The sequence below is a fragment of the Penicillium brevicompactum genome (assembly GCF_028827555.1).
Source record: "Penicillium brevicompactum strain IBT 35665 chromosome Unknown utg000001l_segment0_segment0, whole genome shotgun sequence".
In the NCBI taxonomy this organism is placed as follows: Eukaryota; Fungi; Ascomycota; class Eurotiomycetes; order Eurotiales; family Aspergillaceae; genus Penicillium; species Penicillium brevicompactum.
In genome coordinates this window covers 256,307-283,588 of record NW_026623203.1, presented here as the reverse complement: position 1 = coordinate 283,588, position 27,282 = coordinate 256,307, and the positions used below count along the sequence as shown (strand labels likewise).

Genomic DNA, 27,282 nt, shown 5'->3' with positions numbered 1-27,282 from the left:
ATTTAATTAAATATATATTATTTAATTAAAGATAAAAACTTTAGAGAAAGAAGATAAAATTATTAGAAAATATTCTTATTTAAACTAGATACTATTAATAGTATTAGATAATATAGATTAGAGGAAATTAAGATATTATTTAAAAAGATAGTCTATAAAAGATTAATTTTATTAATATTAAATAATAATAAGATATATATATTAGATAATTAAAAAGCTTAGTTTTCTTATTATAATATTATAAGTATAATTAGAAAGAGTGTAAAAGTAGATAATATAAGATAAAAGATTATATTTATTTTAGTAGAAAAAAACTATATATCTATAATATTAAAGTATTACTATTTTATAAAGAAGGATTAGTTTAACTCTAAATTAATTTTTATTTAAAATAAAGATCACTTATATCACTATTTTTAAGTCTTAATTCTTCTAAGTTTTTTAATCTAAATTTTTAAATATTGATTTGGATATAAAGATTATAGAAATCTTATTATCTATAATGATTTTTAATAAATCTAAATATTATTTACTTTATTAAAGTAATAAAAATATCTAAATTCAAAGAATTAGACTAAAAGTTTAAAGGAAATCATGATTTATAGTATATAAAGAAGAATTTATAATTGTAAGATATAGAGAAATTATACTAACTCTCGATTTATATAGAGATTGCTAATATAGTGGAATTAGAGGATTCAATAAAGAAGGAATAGAAATATTATTATAATAAAATACTAGGAATTGGTAGGGTAACAAGGTATTAACAGGAATCGTAGGGATTAACGACAATAGAGATATTATTAAAACAGAAGGAAATAGTAATAATAGATAAAGCTATTAGATTACTAGATTAAGAAAGTAGATCTAGTAATAAGATAATCTCTCGAGATAACTACTATAGATAAGCGATCCTTTTGATTTATTAAGATATCGAAGTAGGGAAGCTTTGGCGGGATTAATTAATTAGCTTGGCGTATAGAGTCGAGGTAAAGCTTTAGTGATTAATAGTTAATTAATAGCGTGTTAAAAGACTTATAATCTCTTAGAAGGTCTATTAGAACATAGATAAGAAGAAAAGGAGGCTATTCAAAGAATAGTATTATACGTTTAAAGAGAAAGAAAGAAGAAGAGAGAAGCTATAGAAGAGTGAGAACTAATAGGTAGAAGGGTCACGGTCAAGTGATCTACCAACAACAGGAACTCCCTTCTAATAATAACTACTCAATATTATTTATTTTATAGTATTCAAATATTCATATAGTTAGATACTTAAAATAAAAATATAAAATAGGATTAATTATATTAATAAATTTAATTTTCTTGAAGTATACCTTTTTATCTAAAATAAAGTATTTAAATTAGAAACTATTAAAAATAGTTTTGTAGCTACTAGTTTGATATCTTTTAGACCTTGACACAACCCGCGGGTTACCTGTTACAGGTTATCCAAAACCCGTCAAGAAACGGGTTTACGGGTTACCAACCTGATCTGCGGGTTGGGTTATGGTTCTAGTTTTAAAATCCGCTGGGTTATATGGGTAAAATAGGTTGGTCAAATAAGATAAATAGGAAATATATAATTTATATATAATTTAATTATATTTTTATATATTTTGTTTATATATTAAATAAAAGATATTAGGATTATTTGATGATTAGAAATTTAAAATTAGATGAAGGTTTTAATAAAGTACTATTAATTCTAAATATTAATTTATACTTTATAAAATTATTTCTTCTAATTTATTTATAGGTTTTCTTTATTTGTTATTAGGATTATAAAGGAAAAGATAGTTTAATAATCTTTTCATCTTTTTCTTTATATATAGAGCTTTATTTAATAATAATAGTTAGATATCTTTTTAGAAGTTTTATAGATTTATTTTATTTTTTTTTATTCTTATCAATAGGTTTTATTAGCTTTTAAAAAGACTAATCTTTTTTTTAATTTATTTATATATCTTGTTTAGTTAAATATATATTATAGAGTATAATTTTAGTAAACTTAATCTTGAATTTAATAATATATTTCTAGAGTATAAGGTCTTTAATAATATTTATATTTAGCAAGTTATATTAATAATAATAGATATTATAAGCCAAGTTAAATAGATACTTAATTCTAGTACTAGTTATAAAGATTATAAGAATATTATAGATAAGATTTATAAGAGCTAGGAATTTAGTCTTATACTTATTAATCTTATATTTAATTAAAAGTATTAATACTAGATTAATTGTTTATTATAAATTATATAATTTTTTTTCAAATTTATAATTACACTTTTAAAGTTAAAAGATATTATTATTTACTTTATATTTAGTATTTATAATATACTTTTTAATTATTTAAAGAAATTAATTATTTAGCTTTAAAAAAAGAAAGTTTTTTAAAAGAAAATAATATTTGAAGCTTTAAAAGCTTTGAAATAGAAACTTAGAAATTATTACTATAAATTAAAAAGATTTATAATAATCTATTTATAATTATAACTATCTTTATTCTATAATATAAACTCTAGTTTTTTAATAATTAAATAAAGAATAAGATTAATTATTTTAAGTAATATTAAAAAAGTCTTTAAATTCTTTTTATATTATATTAATAACAATTATAAAAAAGACTAGAAAAGATATCTATTCAATCTAATCTTATTAAAGATATTAATATAGATCTTGATTTAATAATTAGCTCTAGATATCAAACTAAAAAAGAAAATAATAAATTTATATAATATATCTAATTTAGTATATATCTTTTTTCTATTGAAATTTAATATTACTAATATATATTAAGATTAATAAAATTAAAGAATATTTGCGAATAATAAAAAGAGTATAAAACTAAATTCCTAACTTTTTTTATAAATCTTATTTATAATATTTTTATAATCTCTATAATTAGTACTCAGATTAAATATCTATTTAATTTAATTTATAATATCTACTATTATTAATATAATTTATTAAATATAAATATTATTAAAGATCTTATACTTTAAAAATATATTATTAAATTTAAAATTAAATCTATTAAGTTTAAATTCTATAATATATATTTGATTAAATAAGATATATCAATAAAATAAAAGAAAAAAAAATCAATTTTTTTAAAAGCTAATAAAACTTATTAATAAAGATAAAAAAATAAAGAATAAATCTATAAAGTTTTTAAAAAGATATCTAACTATTATTATTAAATAAAACTCTATATATAAAAAAAAAAGATAAAGAGATTATTAAATCACCTCTTTCTTTATAATCTTAATAATAAATAAAGAAAACCTATAAATAGACCTGGTAATGACCCTCCAGGTGGTCTATGACCTTGGACCCTCTATCCGCCTCTCCAAGGTTCAAGGTCGCTTATAAGCGACCCTGACCCTGACCCTAGTTCTATAAGGGTTGCATGTAGGTGACCTTTAATCACTTGTAGCGACCCTCGGATACATAAATTTCCAACGTTAAACCTAATATAGATAGATAAAACTGCTTACTTATCTTGATAAAATACTATTATTTATATCTGTTTTATCTATTAGACTATAAACACTAACTTTTAATTATTAAAGTTATAGAATATCTTAAATTATTTCGATAATATTGTTTTTCAACAATAGTTCTATTACTTTTATACTTCTTTTATATTATATGACTATAAAAAAGAGATATAATAGATAGTGGAAATTATTAGTCTATAATAGAGTAGAAATATATATCTATAATATATATTATATTAATTCAAAGATTTATGAAGAGTTTAAAATTTACTAAAAATTAGAATAAGGTTTATAAAAGGTCTATAAGGATTATTAAAAGTTAAAATAAGATTTATAGAGGATCTATAAGATTTATTAAAGATTAGAATAAAGGTTATAAAGGGTCTATAAGATTTGTTAAAGGTTAAAATAAAGTTTATAAAAGATCTATAAAGTTTGTTAAAGATGACCTATAAATTTGTTAAGATTTACTATAAGTAACTTATAATAAATTAATTAATAATAATAGCTTATTTAAAAATATAATATATTAACTTAATAAATTATATATTTACATCTTTTATATTTAACTTTAAGAAAATAATTAACTATAGTTTATCTACTTCTTATTATCTTTCTATTTATATATCTATATTAAATATATTCCAATTTTCTAATACTTATACTTCTTTAAATTATAAAAGGATACTACTAGTAGACCTCAACAAAACCCGACTTAAGTCCAACTTTTAGAACCTAACCTAACCTGTAGGTCCAAAAATTAAACCCGTACTTAACCTATAGGTTATCTATAGGTTAGGTTTTAGGTTCTTAGTAAACCCGTACTAGCTCAGAGCTAGTATAAATCGTCTAAAAAGGAAGGTCTTAATATACATAACTTAATAACTACTTGCAATTAATTATCGTTCTTTATATATATTTAGTTATAACTAAACAATTTTTACTTTTAAAGTAGTTAATTACTTAAAATATTATAAAATAATTATATTTATAGAATCTATATAAAAAATTACTATTATTTTACTAATTGAATTTATAAAATTAGATAATGGTAATATAGAAATCCTATATTTATATATTTTAGCTATATCTATAGTAAAAATATATATCTAAATATTATAATTTTTCTTAATATTAAGTTACTCTTTATAATATTTAATTTAAATCTTAAGATTACTTTTATAAATATCTTTTTAAAAAAATTTAATAGAATCTTTAGATTCTTATTCTTTTATAAAAAAGAATTGAAACTTTTAAAATAGAGATAAAATTATATTAATAATATAAAGATATCTATTAATACTATTTATATCTTTATAATATTTTAAAAGCTTTTTTAATATAACTTTAAATATAGATTATATAAGTTATTTTTAAAGAATTTTCTTTTATTTTAATATAATAATTATATATTTAAAATAATTAAAAAGATAATTATATATTATAAAAACAAAATAAATATTTAAGTTTTTAGTCTATAATATAAAACTAGTAAATCTAAAAAATAGCTTAAGAATAAAAAGTAGATATTTAATCTACTTTTATTCTCTTAGACTTAATATAAAATAAGATTATTTATATTATAAATAAAATATATTAAAGGCTAATTATAGTTTTTTTATTTATTAAAATATTAGAAATATTAAGTTCTATTATATTTTTATATCCTAGATTAGAATAAATTTAAGCTTTTAATCTTAAAAGATATAGAATATATTTTAATATTATAAATTTATATTAATATAAATAGTAAGATTATAAATTTAGATTAATAATTAATATATAAAAATAATATTAAGGAATTAATTTATTTTATCTTATTAAGGATATTTGTAATCTTATATTTTCTTTAATATATATATAGCACTCTTATATAATCATTAGACTAATTTAACTTAATAGTATTATTATTTAAAGATATTTTTATCTTTTTAAATAAATCTATAAGATTTATTTAGATAATATAAATAATATATGATATATAGATAATAATAAAATTAATATTTAATTAAATAGTCTTTACTAAGTTATTTATAGTCTAAACTAGTATTATATTATTTAAGATATTATTAATAGTAATTATAAATATTTAATTAAAAATATTATATTTTTATAATATTCAAGTAATAACTTTATCAAGATTTATATTAGAATAAGTATTAAAAAGTAACTTCAAGTTAAAGAGAACCTTTTAATACTTTCACTTTTTATTTAGAAAGTAGTCTATAATTATTATAAATATTTGCTAAAATAACGATATCTAATAATCTAATATAAAAAAAAGCTTTATCTTTAATAATAGACTTTAAAATAGTCTTTTTTAATATTTAATAATAAATCTTTTTAACTTTTTACAAATAATATGTTATAAAGGAATAGTAGATATAGTTAGAATAAGATATATATATTTAATTATATTAGTAAACTCTTAATATTTAAAGAATAAAAATAGAAGATATAATATAGTGATAAGATTTAATAACTTCTATTTTTAAATATCTTATAAGAATATAAGAGTTAATATATTTGATATCTATATATAGATTAATAAAGAAGATAATATTAGGAAAAATAATATATAGCTATTTTAAATAAAGTCTTGATATTTAGTCTTTTTAATATGAATTTTATATTATTAATTTCTTTCCAGTACTTATTTATAGATAAAATATTTATATAAATAGTTATAGGATAATTAAGAATCTTTTAATATTATTTATATATTATATCTAGCTTTCTATCTTTTATATTTATTACTTAATTAAAAGAGTTCTAGTATTTAGTTTAATAATATGTATTCTAGTTAATATATTTAGATTTCCTAAATTCTATTTAAAGCCACTATTTAATAAATTCCTTATTTATTATATTATTATATAAAATAAAAAAATTAATATAGTTAAGATTAAATATTATAATAAAAAGAGATAAAGATAGATATTATAAAAGACTTAGAAAAGTGAATTAAAAATTATTATATATTAATATCAAGGTTTATTAATTATCTAATATATAAAAGATTGTAAATAGAGTAGAATTGCGATTTGCTGGCCCGCCGCCTGTTTCGGCGCCCCCTCCTTCGAGTTTAGCGCCTGTGGGACCGACGCCCGATTGGGGATCGCGTCCGTCTACTTCGGGTTTAGCTCTTCCGCAACAGGTTTGGCGCCTTACGCTAGCCCCGATCTGGATCTGCCGTCTCGCACCGCCCGTCTCTTGACGTCCGCCATCTATATAACCCGCGGTGCGTCGCTCGACGGTTCTCTTCTTTCCCACACCCTTTCCCCTTCCCCCTTCCATTGTGTTCCGCTGTCGCCATTCCCTAGTCTGCTGACGTGGCCCCTGTCAGCTGAAAACCCTGGGTCCTGAACACAGCCTGCTTCTCCACTCACGGAAATTCGAACGGGTCGCTCTGGCCATGCGAGTCACCCGGAACGGCCTTGATTTCCCAGTTCTACATGGCTCAATTCAATCTTGGTTTCATAATGTACACTACACAGGGTCGTTGTTTCAACCCTTGTAGACATCACCCTCGTTCTGCTTGATAAATGGACATTTGAAGTCGAATGTAGGAGGACTACTGGCCGCTCTTTGTCCCAGGCTTTGGTTTGCGAATGCCACACAGCACTCCGCAGAACAGCCATCTCTGCTCTTTTAGCTGACCCTTGATTGAATAGCCGGTGAGTCGCTCGCTGGACCCGCACCCTCTCTCTATCCAACCGCAAAAATGCCTCAAGGAGCTCTGACGCTGAGCTGAGACATCGTGAACATCCGTAAAATTGATGGCTTGCATGATCGGCTTGCGTGATCAGCGAATTGTAAGCTGCCGCTCCGTTTGAGGGATTTTTTCTTGTCAATATCTTCCTAATCCATCAATTGTCAGCTGAGGTGTCCTGGAGGCTGCAACGTTACACGGTGGCTACTACGAATCCAAGGCGCCCTTTGACGAAGCCGGTTGGCTAAATTAGTCCGGAGTACTCTCAAGAGATCGCCCGACGCAAGCAGCAAATAGGATCAACCAGGCAGTGCTGTCGCTTGTTCGGTTGTGTGGGGTCCGCAAGGCGATATACTGCATTATTCCTCAGCTAGTAATGCCCTGGCGGCGCCTGGGTATTAAAAAGGATGACTGACCTCCTTTCCCCATTCTTTGGATATGATTCGAAACGGACGTAGACATACCGGCCCAGTGACCGCTGCACTCTTATTCAAGCTTGCTTCATTATCTGTTGATTTTTACCTCTGTTGTGTCTCCGTTGTGTCCTATCACTTTCTGCGAAATGAGGGTGGATCTTGATCAAATCGAGTTCTACCACGGCCCAAGTCGCCCGCCGCTTTCTACCAGTGCAAAAAGCGTGCCCCCCCATCCACGCCCCAGCTCATGTGCCACGATACCCCCAGCACTCTCTTCCCACTGGGTTCGGCTTCTGTTCAGGACCGTGTGAGGCACCTCTAAGACAGTCACCGCCACTGACCGGTACAAGCCATCAGTGGAACATATTTGACTTCGAGATCAATCATGTCCATGGACCCACTCAGACTGAGATAACGAAAGATGTCGGATCCTCAGTGACAACAGATATACCAGCTGCCTATGACATTCTGTTTGATCGTGGAAGTTCCGCGCTGGCTTTCTCACAGCAAGTGCCATCGACACACTCCGCGAGAACAACTCCGTGTCCTGCAGAGCCAAATCACCTAGACCCTTTTCCTCCTGATATGCGTGGAGATGATCTACCGGGTAAGCTGACACAACACTTTGAAATTCGGCCATCATCCTCGTATTGTCTGACTTTTTTTTATTGTAGATACTGTTCCTGATACCCAAAAAATGGAGACTTCTCAACTAGCCTGCACACCCTGTGTGATCGCACCTGTGTCTGCACCAGAACCTGCACCCGAACAAGCGAACTGTGTCTCTAGCAGCCTGTCTGTGGTGGGTGGTTTTCAGCAAGAACCAGCCAAGCGGAAGTTATCTACCACGGAACCCTCAGACAGTTCAGACAGTGGAGACTACGAAAGTGATTCGGAGCCGAGTCAGACATCTAACCTAGGTGAAAATCCGTGCTCGAGGGCAAACAAGGCTTCTGAGCGGGCTGAAGATCCCAGCACCATTGAAGACACGCCAGCCACATCTACGCCGTCCTCTCCTCCGACGGCTCGCTCTACATTGAAATGTCGTCGAGCTCGAACGACACTAGGCTCCAACCCCCCGGTGCGCTACCCATCGATAGCTGTGGTTATACCGTCAATATCCTGGAAACAAGGAGCCGCCAGGACAAGCACAAGGGCCGCTGCGGTAATATGCAAGAAGCGACTCCGCTCAGATCGAGACACCAGCGACGACCAAGGCGAGAACACCCCCTATGACACAGCACAGCCGTGTCCAAAGAGGAAGAAAAGGAGACCTTCAATCAGGCCACTTTCCGACCCTTCGAAAATTTCCATTCCTATTTCATCTCATCACTCTGGTGCTATCCAGAGTTTACATGGGAGTGCTATCCTCACGGTGGAGTCTAATACTGGTCTGAAACCGGCATATTTCTTCACTTTCGTACCCGACCCTAGCCCGATGCTGCCTCCAGCCCACACGGCGGTTATCCCCCCATTGAAACACACGTACACGTCGGACGAGAATGCGCTGCTCGTGCGGTTGAAGGAAAAAGAGGCAATGTCATGGTCTGAGATTACGACTCAATTCCCAGGTCGAAACATGTCATCCCTTCAAGTTCATTATTCAACCAAATTACGCCATAAGGCCAGCTCTCGATCTGGAAAACCGAAGAAACGCCAATGAGAGAGGCTATGCTATCGGGATATTTCTTGGTTCACTCCTATCGACCTTGCGCTGTATATAACATCCTCCGTAGCCAACTGTTTCAAGACAAGCATTGAGGGCGGCTTTGTTTACTCTGGAAACGGCGGACCTGTGAATTACTATAACCGGTTAGGTTTGCTAACGTGGGTTTAGCGCCCCAGTAACGCCGTCATGTAACCTCCCTTCAATGCTCCCGACATAAAAGACCTGTCTTTGCTGCTCCTCCTCCCTTTCTCTCACTTTTCCATTCCTACTTCTCTATTTTGCACTTATTGCCGCACCTTTCTTTTACTCTGGCCCCCACCGACTACTGCACATTTGCTTTCAGCCCGACGTACTGCTTTTTCATTTTGGCGGAGATGGGGTCAAGGATGTAATGTAGCCAAAAAGAGCCGATACTTCCGTTTGGGTGATCTGCCAATCGGATGACGAAGTGTTCCATGAAGGTGGGTCTCTTGGTTGGGTTTTTTGTTTGCTATGTATGCATGATGTTTTGTCTAGCAAACAAAGAGAACTGCGAGCAAGGATGTGAAAGGAGAACAAAAAGAACCCGTTGCGTCCCCTGAACCCCTGGATCTCACTGATTCTCCCAACCTTCTCATTCTCCAAGCCCACTCTCCGATCTAAACCTCTCAGTCCGCCAAGGGCCTGGCACTCATCTAATCCTTCAATGTCGAAGATTAATCATCTGCGCAAGCTCCTGCCAAGGGAGAAGGGACTGAGCATGCCGTATCTGGAAACGGACTCGTCGACAAAACGGCGGCGAGTTTCTTTGGCCTGTACCGAGTGTCAGAAAAAGAAGTCCAAGGTTAGAATGTTATTCCTTTATTCGACAAGGGAGCTAACGCAATGTAGTGCTCTGGTGCGACCCCATGCACGACATGTGTGAACGAGAGTCGCCAGTGCTTGTATGATGCAGCCCGTGATCGGAGACGCAAGGCCCATACCACCGAGCTGTTAAACATCCGTGGCGCCCTTTGGCGAATTGCTGCCAAGCTGCGCTGTGGAACGCCGGAAGAGATATCATGGTTGATCTGTGAGATCCAAGACCTGCCAACAGATCAAGATGCAATCAATCATCTTGTTTACGGATACTTATTGCATAAAAAGCTGGAAACTCTTTGAAATACCCACTGGTTGCAGATCAAGTCACGTCCAACATCGAGGAAGAGGACGTGTTGCAGTTCAAAATTTGGTCAATGTTATCAATGTATAAGACATCATTGTCAATCACTCATAGATATTCCGCGCAATTTGCCACCTGGTTGACCTTCATAAATCATTGCAGGATATCTATCACCCTAAGTACCTTCAATGAAACTTGAGAAGAAAATGCAGAGTTACAGCAGCGTCCAATCGTGAGCCCCTCACTTTGCGCGACGTTGAATCCCTAAGTTCAATGCAGTTCACCTTTCGAGTCCCCAGACGAAGAGCTAGGACGATAGTCGCTACTTTGACGCCCACGTTTACTTTCTCTTTTCCTCTCGATAGATCCTTCGTCTTCGGAGCTTAGTTGCTCAGGGGAGTTTGAGGTCGACGACGCTTTAAAGCGCCCGGTCGTATTCGATTGATTGAGCCTTGCTGTTGCGTCTGTACCTGCTGTCTTGCTTCGGCGCTTGAAAGAAAATCGCAAAGCTGCTTCGATGTAATGAGAATCTCGCGGTCGAGACCCACGTGCCCTTGTGAGAGCTCCTCCGTCGCGAAGTCCCTGAGCGAGAGTCGTAGCTCTGTTCCTTCGGATGGAAGCCCAGAGTCTGTCCGAAAGGGCTGTCGAATAGTCAGCACCCAGTCATCCGATATCTTGCCCCGGAACGGGCCGTACCTGTCCTTCTATCACTGCGGTTGCCCGAAATTCCACCACGTTATCTACCGTTTTATATTCCGGTCGCCATACGGTAATTGTCGCTCTGTTGGAGCCTTTGTAATCGATATCCAAGGCAACTACCGCATTTACACTCCCATCAGTGTTTAAGATATACTCATCTGCCAGGTGGGAAATCCGCTTGCTCTTTTGTGAATAGCATACCTCCACAATCACACCGGGGTAAAGCGCCTGACGATGCCCAAATGATGCATCCGGTTCCCGTCTAGAAAATTTATGCTTACTATCGTGGGTGTCTTCAGGTATGAAAATTCGGGATGTGGCAAAATGCTCGACCTGCTTTGCGAAATCGGCGAGAGGTCCGTCAGTCTCCTGGAATTGCCTCAATTGTTTGGATACTTCATCCACTATTCTTGCGCAAAACGTATCATGGACAGGGCTTGGCATTCGGATGGTCAGACAGTAGCGACAGGGATCGTAATCGTATCTGTAATAATTAGACACATCTGCTCTTCAAAAATGTCGCAGTACCTACCGTATTTTGTCTTCCACGTAGTTGCGAAGGTCTTCATCAGCACCAAGCACACGCAAGACCTCAGTAAAGTCGTCTGGTCTGAGTCGACCCTCCCACCAAGAGCTTGGCCGGTGATTTGCGCGATGGAGCCGCAAACAAGTGACCACGCTTCGTGCACTTCTCGATAGAGGTTTTTGTTCCGTAGGCGGTGGTGTCGGAGGGGGCTCGAAGACACTCCCTGGGGGGTGATGCCAGATGCCATGGACGTGCACCAAAATGTTTGTATTGGGATTATAGGAGTGGTTTGTTTTTGTCGCAACGAGGGGATGATAGCCAAGGGTCACGTGGTAGGAACAAGCTGATCGTCTTTTCACATGTGACAGTCACGTGACGAGAAGCGGACACGCATCGAGGCTCTGCGAGCTATCTACATTTCGCCAGAGCAGACAAGCTTTTCATAATGCCAAATACCATCGTTAGAGTTGGAAGCATTTCTGTAAAAGTTCTATCTTCCATCTTCCAGAGTAAGTGAGCCAATTCCGCTAGGTTTAGACAAAGACTATTGGATCGAATTTTGTTTCTAATTACCTGCTCTGGATAGCCTTCTGTTCTACAACCAGTAAGTAACATAATACAAGTAACATGTGGAGTGATTATAGTAATTACTTAGCTTAATTGCATACATCTAATGTCAAAAAGGAAAGACTAATCAGCTATATGGTTATAACGCCTAAATTCAAACGAGGTATGAATATTATCTTCAAGTTCTTTGAATCTTTTGTAACGGAAGCTATCTCGTCTTACATCTTATCATCTCTGCAGACAAATACTACAACATTGCTGAAGGTGAGTTAAGCGAAGAATGAAAAACAATAGCCCAGATTAATTTCGTTTCCCTAGCTAACCAAGGCAGAAAGGATGCCCCTTGCAAGTAGTAGCACTGCCACTCCGCGTCGAAAGTCGCGACCAGTGTTCATGAGTGACGCTGCTGGTAGTTGGTAATGAACTTCTCCTTTGTCATATTCCCACTTTCCATGAGCGCTTTGCTCTTTTCTATCTCCCCCAAGGCTTCTTCATACATATCCATTTCTCTCACCTTCCGCGCCGCGAATTCCTCAAGCTCTTTTGGGTTGTCGAATTCCATCCCACGCTTTGCCCACTCAGTAGCCCCAATATGTGCACGCAGCTGCGTAAAAGGAAAGCTATATTCGTCGTTAAAGCCAGACGAGAGAAGCATGTGTAACCACATAGCCCCGGAGGCTTGTGACCACTTAACGAGACTAGAGAGTTCTCTCTCTTCGTGCCCTTGCATCTTTGACTCTTCCTCCTCCAATATGCGTATATAAATGTCCAAGTATCTGAAATACCGGGATCCAATCTTAGGCAGCTTCTCGCCGTCGCAATCCCACGTGCTGTTGACAGGTCTGTCTTGGAGAAGCCACCACGGTGCCGAGCCAAAAAGTTGGGCGGGTCCAATATATGACCACTCAAGGTCAACTAATCCAACGATAGTGAGATCTTCTGTTCCACGGACAATCACATTTGCCAAGCCGAGATCGTCGCAGATTAGTTTAAATTTACAGCGGTCATACTTTGCGTTGACGAATTCAGGTATCAGACTCTCCAGAACTTTGAACGCGACATATTTGTTTTGAGCATCATAAAACCCAACAGTCGAGTTTGGTTGATGAACGAGCTGCTTCCAATCCTGCCCAACGACGTATCGGAAATACTCGGTTGTTGTAGCAAACCCTTTAGCTCGGTCACCTAAATATTATTTGCTTAGTCAGAGCACTATACGAGAGCAATAGGGACAAGAAGGAAAAAGGAGGATAATAAGTTGTACCGAAAGTATTGACTCCTCCGTCTTGGAGGATAGTTTGTGCCTTGAATGTCAACGGCCGTGATGGTGTAGAGCTTGGAAATTCAGTCTGTGGCGTTGGCAGGCTGCCGATCTGGTCGAAATCCAGTTTGAAAAGTTGAAGCAGGAAATTTGCCAATTGCCTGTAGATAACCTCCATATCACTATCGCTGATATCTTCTCTTATAACTCTGCTGGGTTGCTCGGCGTTGGGGTCTTGGAGAAGGCTACTAAGGCTCACACCATTGATAAAGTCCATCATAATGAAAGGCCCTAGACCAAGTGTGTTGCTAGCAGCAGGTCCCCAAGCCCGGACTGTTGGGGCGGGAATGGTAGTCGTGCTGCGGATGAGATTGAGGGCTGACACCTCCATAGCAACCTTCTCGTCTGTGTAGTCTTCACAAACCATCCCAAAACGAGGGAAACGGACCATCCAGGCCGTGCTATCACTGAAGACCATCTTCATACCGGCGTTAAATGCGCCATGGTGAAAGGTACCGTCAAGTACACAGGGAAGGTTATTTGGATGAAAATTCGACACCCACTGGCAAAGACGGCCTGTTATGTGGGCTTCATTCACTTTGTCAACCCAAAGCTGGCCCTGCGCCACGTGGACGAGATTGAGAATCGCGTTGGTGTCCATAATGTTAAGGCAGACTTTGACCGTGGGGGATGAATGTTTGGTAGGTTGCGACTTTGGTGAGTGAGTTAATCGAGAGACGAGATGGAGACGGGGCTATGTCTGGCTTTTATGGTTGATCGCACATGAGCCTTGAGTGCCTTAGGCATCACCGCAGCACGCTCTTGGCACCCCATTTATCGGTGCTGGCTACGAAGACGGTTACTGGGCAATTATAAGATTGGATCAATCATATGAACAACTTTTTGCCAAAATGACTGAGGCCCCGCAGCCACTCACGGCATTTGAACCAGGCATTCAAAGCGGGTAGAGGAATTTATTGAATATCACAACTTAACTTCAAACTTCGTTTCAGGCGGTTACATTGGAAAATTATGCATAACACAATAGTGTCAGTGGTGAATATGATCAATTCTTTAGCTCTTCATCTTTGAAGTAACTCAAACAAGCTGTTTCTACCTACACCTATTTCTAAAGAGGTCTAGCCCATTCAATACGGAAAACATACGTAGTTATCACTAAGTGGTAAAATCGATAATAGTATTGTTGAAATACTAGCAAAGCTGAAATGGCAAGGCAAATGGACTAAAGAGTGTAGAGTCACCGTAGCAATACCGCCCGCACTAGTGGATCTGAATTCCCCAACCTGCCAGTGAAAAAGCCCCAAACGGCAAGGACAGTAATGGCTGATGGAAAGGATGGCATTGGATGCAACGATAGACAGCTGTCTAGCCTGAGGCGCCGCCCTTCTATTAATTGATAAACCTCAGCACCTGACAGGCTCGGGGACTTCAAGTTCTTAAGGATTTTAGAAAATAAAGACTTAGGACTAACAGCAGCATCTGCTTCCAGCTTAGCAGCTCTCGCAGCGGCCTCGCGTTTTTCTCTGTCCTCTTTGTTCTTTTGACGTTTCTGAACAGACGAGTTGGCGGTGTCAACCATCTGTCCGACGGCAGCGCTACCCGAGCTAGTGAGCGCGTTGTTGACTTCCTTTCGTGCGTTTGGACTGATTTGAGACATCTTGTTAAAACGTGGTGGTGTCAGAGGTAAGCTAACATTCAAGAAAAATAGCTAGGATTTGAAATTGATTACCGTGATGAATGTGCGTCCGTTTGGGGTCTCAAATAGAATGGAGATATGGAGCAATTCAGAGATACACATCAGATCTTATTCAAAACAGGCACTATGCCCCATTAGTTCTCGCTCTTCCATAGCTTCTCCTCTTCTTCTCTTCTCTCCTTACGCACAATACTATTTCCTGAATAGCCTTATCTTCTCGCTTTAGAAGACCTTCTTAGAAATCCTAATCTTGTAGAATGATAACAATGTTTAAATAGATATAAGAATCAAACATCTCGCTATTAAACCTCGCCTGGAGGTCCGGGGGGATGCTAGGCCCTTAGTACTAACATAGCCGCTACGTCTTGCTTGAAAGGACAAAATACCGAAGTCGCCATATTGCAACTACATTTCCATTATCATTCCACATTCCATTACCCTATACAATGGATCGTGAGGTTAAATTACTTAATATGATCCAAACGAAGTTTTTTAAAAAAGAAGTAGGTTATTACAACAATTCCAAGCTAGAGAGAAGCATTGACAATGAAAAAGACTTAGCTGTTCTACCTTCACTCCTGATTGAAAACACATAACACGGTCTTCAAACAGTCCGAAATGGGTCCAGGCTATTCTCGCGTGCTCTTTGAACAGTTTCATCCCACTGATCAAGAAGAATAGACCCATTTTCAGATTCATGAACAGTGTCGGTCGGTACCCAAAATACCTCTACTTCTGGTTCACTAAAACGAAGTGATCCAGTCAAAGTGAGCCATGTTTCCTTTTCAATCATGTAGCCAGATACACCATGTCGAGTCTCCTGGGAAGTGATCGAATAAATGTGGTTGAAACCCCCATTCCGAAGATCGAGCGGCCCTTCCCACTGACGAAGTAGCTCTAGTCCTCCCTTTGCCGAAAGAAGTTGAGATAATGTAACCTCGCGCGTGGACATCGACTGCGAGAAGTTCTGAGACATGTGACTTTGTTCAATGACGTATAGTAATCCTTTACTTAAGGAAAAACGTGTCTTGATTATTTTGTTGGTGTGCTGTGAAAGACGGTTGTGGTCGTGAGCGAATTGACTGGCTCTGAAGGCATCTTTAATATCTTTTAGGTTAATTTATCAATTAAGACTTGATCTGGGTATAATTACCGGAGGCTGAATGATTCATATTTAGAGATGGAGTGAATTCTCGAATTTTGGACAAAGAAGAGCTCAATATATTGTATTGATTGTTGTCAAGTTGCATGATTTTGAAAGTCTATCTCGGGGAATTGGATGTTGGCTTTTATATGTATGCTGAGTCTGATTATGAAAGAAACTAATCAAGGAAATAACAAAATATTACCTCAATCCTGAGTACAAAACTAAATCATTACATCATTCCTTTGGTCTGGAGTCATATAGTCATCTGATAGGCTATCTCATATAGTAATTATAGCAATTTGATTATAGAAGACTCTTTTCTAGCCTCGGAGGTAAGTATATCACTAGTTGTGTATTGATCGTGGATTGCAAAGATTGATATTAAAAGCGAAATCTCTATGATTTTGAATTACTACGTTAGATTTCAAAGCTCTGTTTACCCAAGTCATTTTTAGCTTTTTCCTTTATAAGGCTAATGATAGAGTTAAAGCTGCTTTATTAAGTGATATGACTAGAGGCCAACTGATAACAGCTGTGTCGTTTACGTCTTTTCAGCGGCTCCTTCTGGTTTGCTGAAGGCTGATTCTAAAATTTACAAGCATCAAAGAAGTCGGTAAGCATAAATTGCAAGCTAGTGGTTTCGAGCTGCCCTCAGACTTCATGAAAAGCAGCTTCAAGTACCTGATCCTCAATATTGCAAAGGATAGTGCCGAGAGTAGTGCATTTTTCTGTACCAACTTAATTTCATTAGAATAAAAAAACAATATATATATATATATATATATCTTCACTTTGGACTGACCGTTTGCGTTTATCTGAAGCCTGTAGGATATGTTGATGGGCCACTAGGGGGGCGTATCTCGAGTCCTCTCATAAACCTTTTAGAAAATATTTCAAAAATAATGTCAATATCACTTCGAATCGAGTTTTTCGACTGGTAGAATTCTTTGTGAAATTGCCACAAAGAGATAGGGAAGAGTTCTTCGAGAGGTTCATTGGGCTTGACTTCGAAAGTTACACTGTATTGAAAACATCCTGTGAGAAGGAAATCAGGCTTTTATATACTCCGTACATTAACTGAAGCTATGTACTGCATATATTATTTAGCTTTTGAGATTAGTAGTAAATTTTTCGTGGGTGCTCTATATCCTGTTTCTCCTGATTCTGTATCTGTCTAATTTTCAGAAATATAGTGGAGCTCATAGGGCCTAAACTCGCTACGCTCACATTGATATGAATTTTGGATCTTGCTGGTTGTATCTAGTAAAAGAAATTCAATCCTAAGATTTAGATATTAAAGATCTCATAGCAGTATAAAGATGAAAGATAAAGTAGGCAGCTCTTTGTCTCTTCTTTATTTCTCAATCTTATATTCACTCCAATCTATCATGTTGAATGATATCACCATCAGGTCAGATGACTTTCCCTCCTTTTGGAAGCGGTGGCTTGTCAACTACCACTATGCTATCAAGAAAAAATGTTTTCCCTCTGTTGCTGCTTCATCCAAAAATAACGTTGCTTTAGTATATCCTCTCTGCATGCAGGCCAATCAATAAGCTCTGTCTCTTTCACGCCTGCAGGGCCACCACAATGAATCGAATATAACCTAGAGCTCATTGTATTAGCAGCAGATATTATAAATGGACTGCAACTCACACGTAATCTTCCACCGAAGGAATAGCCACCAGCATTAGTTGCCCTATGACCGGGAATTGGGAGATAGATGACTGAATTGCAAGATGGAAACTTCCATGTAAGGTCCCTGACTCGCTGGCTTGTGGTTTTTCCAGATTTCCATCTCTCATTCGCATATAGATACACTCTCTCCTATTCCTAGAGACAGGTCAGAATTAAACCATAATTATGATCATTTCACCAGAAAAAACCTACACATCAACATCATTTTGTCTAAGTTTCAAGGATTGTATCCAAAATCCATCTTCTAAAACATCTTTGCTGACGGGAATATTTTGTTGACAGTTGTAGAAGCCACTCATATCAACTCGTGTGGCTAGTCCCCTATGGCGAAGTCCTTGGCCATATTGGACACTTGAGTCATAACTATGGAGCCTGAAGACGTTACCAGCAGAAAAGAAATATTGGACATAGTCCATCATCCGATATTTTCGTGATTTTGTTTGACATTCCCGACAATCGATAAATTCAGCGAACATCTTCGAACACTCTGTCGTTCTCAGAGTAAGTGAATTTTTCATGAGAGCTTCAAAGTAGTGGCCGAGGTCATCAATTGAAGAATAGCAAGTCATCACAGCAAGGATAATACATTTGTCTTCATAGTATATTAGTATGACCGATAGATATGAACTTCCTTTGAAAGCTTATCTGGGAATATTTACCGCCTATGCTTATTTCATGCTTGTATAAAATAGAGGATGACCACCACTGTGGTCTTTGGGTATTTCGTGCTTTCACAACTTCAAAGCATATCGAAAAGAGAGTATTGATATCTTCTTTGCCGAAGAATGTGCAGAAATGACAGAAGGCCTCATAGAAAAAGACGAGAAGATCATCTTGAGGTTTGAATTCTTTATCTTTGAGCATAGTGACGTTTCTTGGTGTTCTTTCGAGCAAATTGTGTTGGGAGATAATATAGGAGGAGTAGTAGGTTTTTATATTACCCTAGAAGTACCATATTGTCTGAAGACGTTTGCTGTAGAATATATCTACTATTCAATCAACTCTTGAATGGTTGAATTATCAGAGGGTAAATTCTCACACTGAGTCTGCTTTGTGATCATATAATTAGCTGATTTATCTGTCACACCTGGGCTTCTTCTCACCCTCTTTTTACTCTCTTCTCTTATTTCTCCATTTTCACCTTAACAGTTTGAATCTATATTTTAAAATATTTAATCTTGTTCTAATTTGTCATTTCTTAAAACAGTTCTTGTCTAAAACTATGGGATCTCGCTTTGTAAGGTTAAGGATTTGCTACACAAGGTACTGGGTATTCACAAGGTTGAATGGCATTAGCATGTAACACTTCTAGGTCACTATTTGAATTTTTTCACATAATCTGATCTTCGATTGAACAATTGTCACTATTCTAAGCCTTAAAACAGGATAGAAGCCAGGGTAGACATAAGTCAGATCGAGTGTCCCGCACAAGAATATTATCTTCATTAGTGTACTGCATAACACTCCCTGGGTGTCCGTAATATCCCAGCTGAGTAACAGAATCGCCAGACTTTGATGAAGACAGATATATGGCCTCAGGGGAGTATATCTCACGTGCTAGGTGTCCGGTAAGGTGAGTAGAAGCATCGAGGGGATTTGATGTAGCTAGATCAAGGACCCGCAAAGAGTATTGAGAAGATCCTTCGATTGTATATGCAGCACTGGCGGAGGCAATCTGGCGGGTAATTTCATCGGATTTTGTTCGACACACAAAGTGCAACGCTGGTGTTCCTTTCATTTTCATCATCAAATCGCGGTATGCCTTGTTGTTTTTGTCAGATGATACGATATGACAGTATTTTTCTACAACCTTTCTTGTAGGGTAGTTTGATTGAATCATTCCCTCGATGACAGCCGTCGCCGAGTAGAGGTTGCAAAGAACAATAAGTTCCTAAAAAATTCGAATCAAAATTAAAGCTTTGAGAACGGAATGACTATGTTACCTTGATAAGTTGGGCGAAATATGGGACGCTGTTTTCACTAATAATGCAATCGGTAACCGAATTGACAAGAGTGCCCCATCTCTTTTTCAAGCCGTGAGCATGTGGGTTTCCATCAATCAGTTCCTCTGGGCGGATATCATAGAAGGAAAAGCAATCTTCCTCCGATAGCTGTACCGCCAACTCACGAGGACTCAGTTGGCGGATGTCATCCAAGAACTCGGTTTTTACGTCAAAGGGATTCCATATTCCAACTTCTTTATGATATTGTCTCTGGAAACGAGCGTTGAGAACTTCCAGCTTCTGGTTGAGCTCCTCGGGCGATTTGGTTTGAGTCACGACATAATGTATATCGTCAATGATACGAAGACGAGGATTGAAAGCTTGGTACTTTCCGTTTGCCGCTGAATGGCAAGCATTTTTGATTGCCTCGTAAAGGAATGGGTCAGACTCAATCTGCCATAGTTCCTGCCATGTGTAAGATAGACATTTCCTAAAATTGTCAATATAGAAAGGGTATAGAAGCTATACCTCTGTCACTTTGTCCAGCGTCTCAATCAACGTCGGAGACGTTTTCAGCTGGCTAAATAGTCCCTCACTAAGTTTATCGTATATATCACAGAGAAGCTGTATTGTCGGGTTTCTTTGGTTGACAGCCTGAACCACAGACTCAAACGAAAAGAGTATCTTGAGTTTGCGTTCACTTTCATGGTGGAGCGAGGTGGCGATTTCACCTGGACTTGTGTTCTGCGTCGTCAATGGTCCCCAATCCTGTATTGCGCAATGTTGGGCACTCGTTTTCAGACAAAAAGAACGATGTAGACTGATATTCAAGAGGTATCCAATAGGTCGGCCATCTCCGTTCATTACCATTATATGATGAGATGAAATCGTCATAGCAAGATCGGTGGTCGGTTTGCTTGGGGGTGTATGATAGATGATATAGCGCCGTTGGGGTTGGAAACTGATTGGCCATGTTAAAGTCGGGAGGGTTTGTCGAGCTTATAATAATAATGATTGATGTATGGGACAGGGAACAAGATTACAAAATAAAGAGCCCACAAATCTCTTGACACATGTTCTCGAGAGATCCATTGCTGCTTATCAAATATCCGATCTTGAATGACGAGCTTAGCTTTGTAATAAATCCTTCACTTGATATATTAATCATCTTCTTACCCAGCAAAAAGCAAGATAGTTTCAGTGTTAACCCCGATTACTGAATCATAGTGAGGTAGAAAAATTGACCTCGTTGGTTAATATTGAATAGAAAAGTCCGAGTAGTAAAAATAGTCTTAGTAATCCAAACCAACGAATAGACAAGGTTCTATTAAATGAGCTTGAGAAAGATAAGCTAGTCTTGGAAAAAGGCAAGGCATCGCTGCAAGTACTAAATTCGGAGTGATCAAAGTAACAATGGACAGAGAGGTGAAAGAGATCAGCCGTGTCGTCCATATCTCGTTGTCACCAAACTAGAAAGTCTAATTCACCGAAAATAGTATGACTTAGTTTGTCCAAACGGTAGGTGCTCTACCGCGTCCCACCAGTGATAGACTTAATAAGTGGAATACACAGAGTACTCGGATGCCCCTTCCTCCGAAATTTCTTCCATCCTAGGCCACCAAAATCGTGCCATGATATCCTCGAGTTCTCCGCTAACATCTATCCCGCCAGAAAAGTCATTCCATGAAATATGAACAGTCCATTTCATCACCCCGTCGTGCTTCAGCTGTGTCACTGCCCCTGAGCGGAGTGTGAGGTGATACTTATCCCGCTCACTGATCATCTCTCCATCCCAGCGAACTGACACTTCCTCGTATAGACTAGCTGCGAGAAATGATATATAGCGGCCCCCAAAGCTGTTGGTGGTATCCTTGGCTTCAGAATATAGCAAGTTTCGAATAGTTGTTCCAGCATTACCGCGGAGAGCTGAGAATGGGTTTGTGTGAATCATGGCTGCATATATCTCGGGAAGGTAGAACACCATCTTATTGCTTTGGAACAAGTAGCGACAACAGTGGAAGAGAGTTATGTTGCATGGAGTGCCGCAATATCGGTTGTAATTTAGTTGAAGGAGAACAATTGTCTCTAAGTAGCAGTTAGATATATACCAATATACGAGGTGGTGCTGCAGACCTTCTTGTCCCAATTCGTCGAGCTGGCGCACACTCCAAGCTTGATAGAGTTGAGGAAGTAGTATTTCAGATCCCATGGGCTTGAAAAAATCCTCATCAGTGATTTCTGACTTCAAAGCACATGATTGCTCGCTGCCATCCGGGCTTCCCACCAAGTTGAGCTCATAGTTTTCCATTCTGAAGTCAAGTGCCCCTTCGACATAGATGAGGGTACCACTGGTAGTTTAAATACTATCAGATCACTTTTATCAAGATCGTAAATCATCCCCAAGGCTCTCTTACGAATAAGCCTATACTTCGTGTTAATGAGATATTGGACAAGATGAAGCAAGTAGTGAGTGAGAAAAAAATTCAAAGAGCCCAGAAAATCAAACTTAAAGATATTAAAAGTAGAACTAGGTGGATAAATCAACACAGCATCCGAGGTTTAGGCAGGAAGGTTTTAGAGAGGACGGTCAGTGGACTTGGAGTCTAAGTGACTTCATAGTAAACAAGATAAAGTGAATGAGTAGAAGATGAAAAAAAAAAATTTCAAAAAGTGTACTGATTAAGGATCTCACGATTTTGACTTGATATATTACGAGGACAAAAAGAAGTGTCAAATGGGCTTGTTGAGCAATATCTAAAATTTTCCTCCACACAACCCAGAATATAATCATTTCAAAGTCCGCATCTGGTAAGCTAGGAAAATAACGGAACCGAAACAAAACGTACAAAAAGCTGGCATCAGAAGACCACGACCCCAAAGACTAAATGTAGGAGCTTGACCGTTATCATGTTCGTAGTGATCAAAATCGACTTGAAGCATGCTCGCGGTTGTGTAAGTGGAATTCCAGCAGTTCTTAATAAGGCTGCGGTATCTGAGACCCTTTAAGCTGGGAAATCTTTTGATAGCATAAAGCTCAGTGACCTTTTCAGTATCAATACCATCGTACGGTGGGCTGCCACTAGAGATCTCATAGATCAGGCACCCCAAAGCAAACAAATCGGTTGTAAAGGATCGAGGTGATCCTGGTGCTAAGCGGTATCTATCCTCTTCCGCAACGCAGCTCTCCATATCATCCCCTACAATGACTGAGCCAGCAAAGTCGCATAGCTTTAGAGATAAGTCATCCGCAACAAGAAAGTTTCGTGGCGCAATATCAGCATGGACAACACCGTGGCTGTGGACAAATGCGATAGCGTCGATAGCATTTTTTATCCAACGGCCTCGTGTGCCTTGTGAGACTTGATGATCGGATAGATAGGTACGCAGGTCCCCGAGTTGGTGGTAGGGGAAATAGAGTCCGCAGTCTGAGATTTTGAGACAATCAAGGATATTTGAATTCTTGGGTAAAGTTTGGTAGATGAGCTTTTCGCGAGTGATACACACATCGGAGATGTATTCCAGATGACGATGGTGTACGATGGCTGCTTCGTCACATCCTGTGAAATCATGGACGATAGGGATCTTGTTGACGATTCCATTGTCATCATGGAATACAGCCCCTGCTTGACCTAGGGCAATGAAGTTTGCCCCAGTAGGTAGTACCAAGGTTGGATGAATCGCCATGTGAAGTGAGATGGGAATGATTAGGAAGTTCGAATGAATTGCCCAGAGTTCTGGGCAGATAAATACCTTTGTCTAACCCTGAAGTACTTTATGTAAGGGGTAGGTGGGCTAATTTCAAAAAGAAGGCTGCCAAGAAGCCTCACGTGACTACTGTATCCAGTTCACCAATTCAAGATATATTCTGAGGTACTTTACAAAGTCGGTGATTTCATAAAGGTCTAGAACAATCTCCAAATAATACGCTTGCTCTTACTAAGCACCTAGGTACTCAGTTCACAAATATGCAAGAATAGAAAGTTTTCAACCTAGAGATTGTTCTCCACGTTTTCAAATATAGCTTGACTGTAAAAGAAAGAATATAATTGGTAGCAGTCCTCACACAGACCCATTTCTCAATCCCCATGCCGAAGCACTCATGATCTGACTATTATTTTGGTCGCAATGTGCTCAGATAATCACAATACCAGTACATGTAAGCCTTGTATGTGCCAACAGTTAATATTTAAGTAGACTAAGCAAATTACCCCTGGTCTTTGGTCAAACGGAGAGGGTGGGTCACTACCTTGGCAACAGCACAAGCTGGGCAATCAAACATCCGGTTGGTGGTAGCACCTGCTGATTTGGTGCTCTTTACAACACCACACTTGTTGCAATCAGGATCGGGAACTTTTATACCGCTCGACACTATGTGTCCGCATTTGTATTTCACAGGACCTTGAAGCAAATGACACATTCTGTGTGATAAGATTCCAGATTAGTAATTTGTTTTCAAAGATAATATAATTTGATCTCACTTGATTCGGTTTGATATAAGATTTCAGACACAAAGTTGATGTAGGAGGAATATTTTGGTAGAATGAGCTTGTAAAACATAGAAGGAAGGGTCATAGAGTATTTAAGGAGCTGAGGTCAGTGAGGAAATCGAAGAGGATTGCTAGATGATAGTGATACTTCACTCGAGACCTATATTCCTGACATACAATCCGACCAAGGTGGACTAGCTCTACGCTCATCTTATTCCTGTATCAACATAATTCTCTTGGTGTTTAACTCCTAAAGACTATTGCCTTACGAATATGCTATAGGTATATACAAGATATATGATTGAAATATTCTTGATCATGTGACTAGTTCTCTGTACGTTGGCTCAATCTTTGTGAAAGACTTTAGGGATTAGGGATGCCAAGATTGGTCTAAGAGTTACAAGATCCAAACATTTGAAGCCAGTGCGGTTTAGGTCATTTTATTTTCACGCATGTGGCTGCAGGTGATGGTAGATGTTGATTTGGGTCATTGTACGGAGCACATCTCCTGTTCTACATCTCCTGGTAGATACTGTACATCTTGTTGTAGGGGAGGAAAATTGACAATTTGATATCAAAGTTATCTAAATCATAGTTAGTGACACATGAGATAGTGTTAGCAGTGAAGGTCTGTTTGGTCATATGTTATGATGAAAAGATGAGTCCTCAAAATACCTAGTGAAATGGGAAGAGCGTGCTGGCAGTCTGACATCGCAGACAAGACGGCGGGGGTGTTCAGTGCTCAATGGGGGAGCAAGGGAGCTAAGCAGGCCCCCTAGGCAATCAAAATAAAAAATAGATGGTGTTTTTCAGAGAGGTTTCGAATGCTTGAAAATCTAAACTATGAGATCGCGAGCAAAAACAGCAAAAAGTAGCCACAGTGCCGCACATGAGATGTGGCGCGGTTTCTCTATTACACTAGTTAGTTGGGGCTGACTAGACCTCGCCAAACGCGGGTTTGGGTTGGGTTTTCAATTTCCTTACCCGCCCATGGGCAACCCACCGCGGGTTTTGGCCTTGATGAACCCGCCCATGGGCTCTTGGCGGGTACCCGCGGGTTGCCCAAAATACCCAAAAACATGCATAAATCGTGGATAAACTTGATTAGTCATCTGGTGTAATTTTGGTCATTTATTTCTGTAACGCTTTTGAGTGGATATTACACTGAAACTATGAACGCCATCGACCTGGAAATATATATTCTCTAAATGTAGATCACTGCCCCCATCGCCCTGCTTTACACATCTGAAGGGATTACAGGCCACATTGATGATTTTATGTAAATTCATCAATTGAGAATCTTTCGAGTGAGCTCAAAAATATTATCCTTAGTTCGATCATTTAAAATCAGTGTTTTGGACCTTCTCAGTGTCCTCCCAAAGTCGTATTCATCTCCGGGCGGGTTGGGTTGGGTTGGGTTTTGGGTACCCGCGGGTTTTACGCGACTCAGGAATAGATAGATCCAAACGCACGACGCGACTGGAACAAAATCCACAATCAAGTACTCAAGATGAAAAAAATCCCCCCTTCTTCCAATACCAGTGGCCTTTTACTTCAGTATGGCGTCTTCTTCCTCATCATCGCGATCAATACATCGGCCTTTCAGTCCACTGCTCTCCATTGAGCCGTCATCTGACGGCTTCTTGGATTCTGACATTCAATCCCCCGTAAGAAAATGGTCCTTTCCACTAGCCTCTGAGTGTTGCGGCGCTACCTACTTGTATACTAAGATGGACCGCAGCCTTTGACAGGACCCCGCAAAACGTACGACATAACTACTCGAAGACCTCCAGCGACACTCCGACGTGTGGGACCTCAGCACAGAAAGAAATGGATTGCGTACGAGTCGCATCTAGAGACAGAGTTTCTTGAATGGTGGAAGGAAACAGAATACGGCCAAAAGCTGAACGGAGAAGGCCAATCCCAGATCAAATGGTCCACCGGATCGCGTCACGCTGATGTGTGGAAACACTTTGACCAGGTGGCTGATATTGATTCTGGGCGTCCTCGAGTCATCTGCCAGGCTTGTCTCACTGTGCTTGATCATCCACAGTATAAAGGGAATGGGACAAGCGCCATGAGTAGACACAAAAAGTCTAATACTTGTCGTAAAGGGAAGAAAAAGGGATTTAATCAGTCATTGATTTCGGATTCTTTGCAGAACCATTTCACGAGAGACTCACCCAGTGTCCACAGAGTGACAACATTTCAAATCGAGGAGCAGATATTGAAGACAATTACGTGTCTTCGTTTGCCTTTCCAGACGGTGGAGAACCCGGTGTTTCAGAGGCTACTCAGCCTTTTATATTCTGGTCCCGGAGAATTGGAACTTCCGTCAGCGAAGACCCTGCGGAGGCGGCTCCGGGATGCAGTCAATTGCCAGCAAGAGTTACAGTTACAAGATCTGCCTGAAGATGCCAAGGTTTCCCTCGCTTTAGATTGTTGGACCAGTCCATTTCAGCAGGCATTCATGGCAATCACGGTTTATTTCATCGACAAAGATTGGAACTATAGGGAAATGCTCCTCGGCTTTGAGCCGTTGCACGGTCCTCATACAGGCAACAACCTTAGTGATGTTTTGCACCGGTTACTGGAGGAACGAAAACTTCTCGATCGTATTTTTAGCGTTACTACAGACAACGCTACCAACAACGACACCATGATACGCGCCTTGCAAGAGAGACTGCTCTCTATCGGAGCTATTAGCTCCAGGGAATCAATAGTCCGGGTTCCCTGCATGGCTCATGTGATCCAGCTTTGCCTGAAACAGCTACTGGGACATATCAGGGCAGCACC

The 27,282-nt window shown here is 38.0% G+C and overlaps 7 protein-coding genes across 7 annotated transcripts; 2 read left to right on the top strand and 5 right to left on the bottom strand.

The window, feature by feature from the left end:
- Positions 1 to 8,328: 8,328 nt before the first annotated feature.
- On the top strand, positions 8,329 to 9,294 carry N7506_000072 (uncharacterized protein; the record flags this gene model as incomplete). The annotated part of the gene is made up of 1 exon (XM_056949368.1): positions 8,329 to 9,294. One exon carries the CDS (start codon positions 8,329 to 8,331, stop codon positions 9,292 to 9,294), a length of 966 nt encoding a protein of 321 aa, XP_056815283.1.
- A 691-nt stretch (positions 9,295 to 9,985) lies between these two features.
- N7506_000071 (Zn(II)2Cys6 transcription factor domain-containing protein) lies at positions 9,986 to 10,440 on the top strand (the record flags this gene model as incomplete). Its single annotated transcript, XM_056949367.1, has 2 exons — positions 9,986 to 10,123; positions 10,171 to 10,440. The coding sequence occupies 2 exons, from the start codon at positions 9,986 to 9,988 to the stop codon at positions 10,438 to 10,440; spliced, it is 408 nt and encodes a 135-aa protein (XP_056815282.1).
- Positions 10,441 to 10,824: 384 nt separating this feature from the next.
- N7506_000070 (uncharacterized protein) lies at positions 10,825 to 11,913 on the bottom strand (the record flags this gene model as incomplete). Its single annotated transcript, XM_056949366.1, has 4 exons — positions 10,825 to 11,082; positions 11,138 to 11,624; positions 11,673 to 11,745; positions 11,769 to 11,913. The coding sequence occupies 4 exons, from the start codon at positions 11,911 to 11,913 to the stop codon at positions 10,825 to 10,827; spliced, it is 963 nt and encodes a 320-aa protein (XP_056815281.1).
- Positions 11,914 to 12,624: 711 nt separating this feature from the next.
- On the bottom strand, positions 12,625 to 14,155 carry N7506_000069 (uncharacterized protein; the record flags this gene model as incomplete). Its single annotated transcript, XM_056949365.1, has 2 exons — positions 12,625 to 13,418; positions 13,498 to 14,155. 2 exons carry the CDS (start codon positions 14,153 to 14,155, stop codon positions 12,625 to 12,627), a joined length of 1,452 nt encoding a protein of 483 aa, XP_056815280.1.
- Positions 14,156 to 14,880: 725 nt separating this feature from the next.
- N7506_000068 (uncharacterized protein) lies at positions 14,881 to 15,172 on the bottom strand (the record flags this gene model as incomplete). The annotated part of the gene is made up of 2 exons (XM_056949364.1): positions 14,881 to 14,901; positions 14,987 to 15,172. The coding sequence occupies 2 exons, from the start codon at positions 15,170 to 15,172 to the stop codon at positions 14,881 to 14,883; spliced, it is 207 nt and encodes a 68-aa protein (XP_056815279.1).
- Positions 15,173 to 21,551: 6,379 nt separating this feature from the next.
- Positions 21,552 to 22,307, bottom strand: N7506_000067 (uncharacterized protein; the record flags this gene model as incomplete). The annotated part of the gene is made up of 1 exon (XM_056949363.1): positions 21,552 to 22,307. The coding sequence occupies one exon, from the start codon at positions 22,305 to 22,307 to the stop codon at positions 21,552 to 21,554; it is 756 nt and encodes a 251-aa protein (XP_056815278.1).
- Positions 22,308 to 22,786: 479 nt separating this feature from the next.
- Positions 22,787 to 23,683, bottom strand: N7506_000066 (uncharacterized protein; the record flags this gene model as incomplete). Its single annotated transcript, XM_056949362.1, has 1 exon — positions 22,787 to 23,683. The coding sequence occupies one exon, from the start codon at positions 23,681 to 23,683 to the stop codon at positions 22,787 to 22,789; it is 897 nt and encodes a 298-aa protein (XP_056815277.1).
- Positions 23,684 to 27,282: the final 3,599 nt, after the last annotated feature.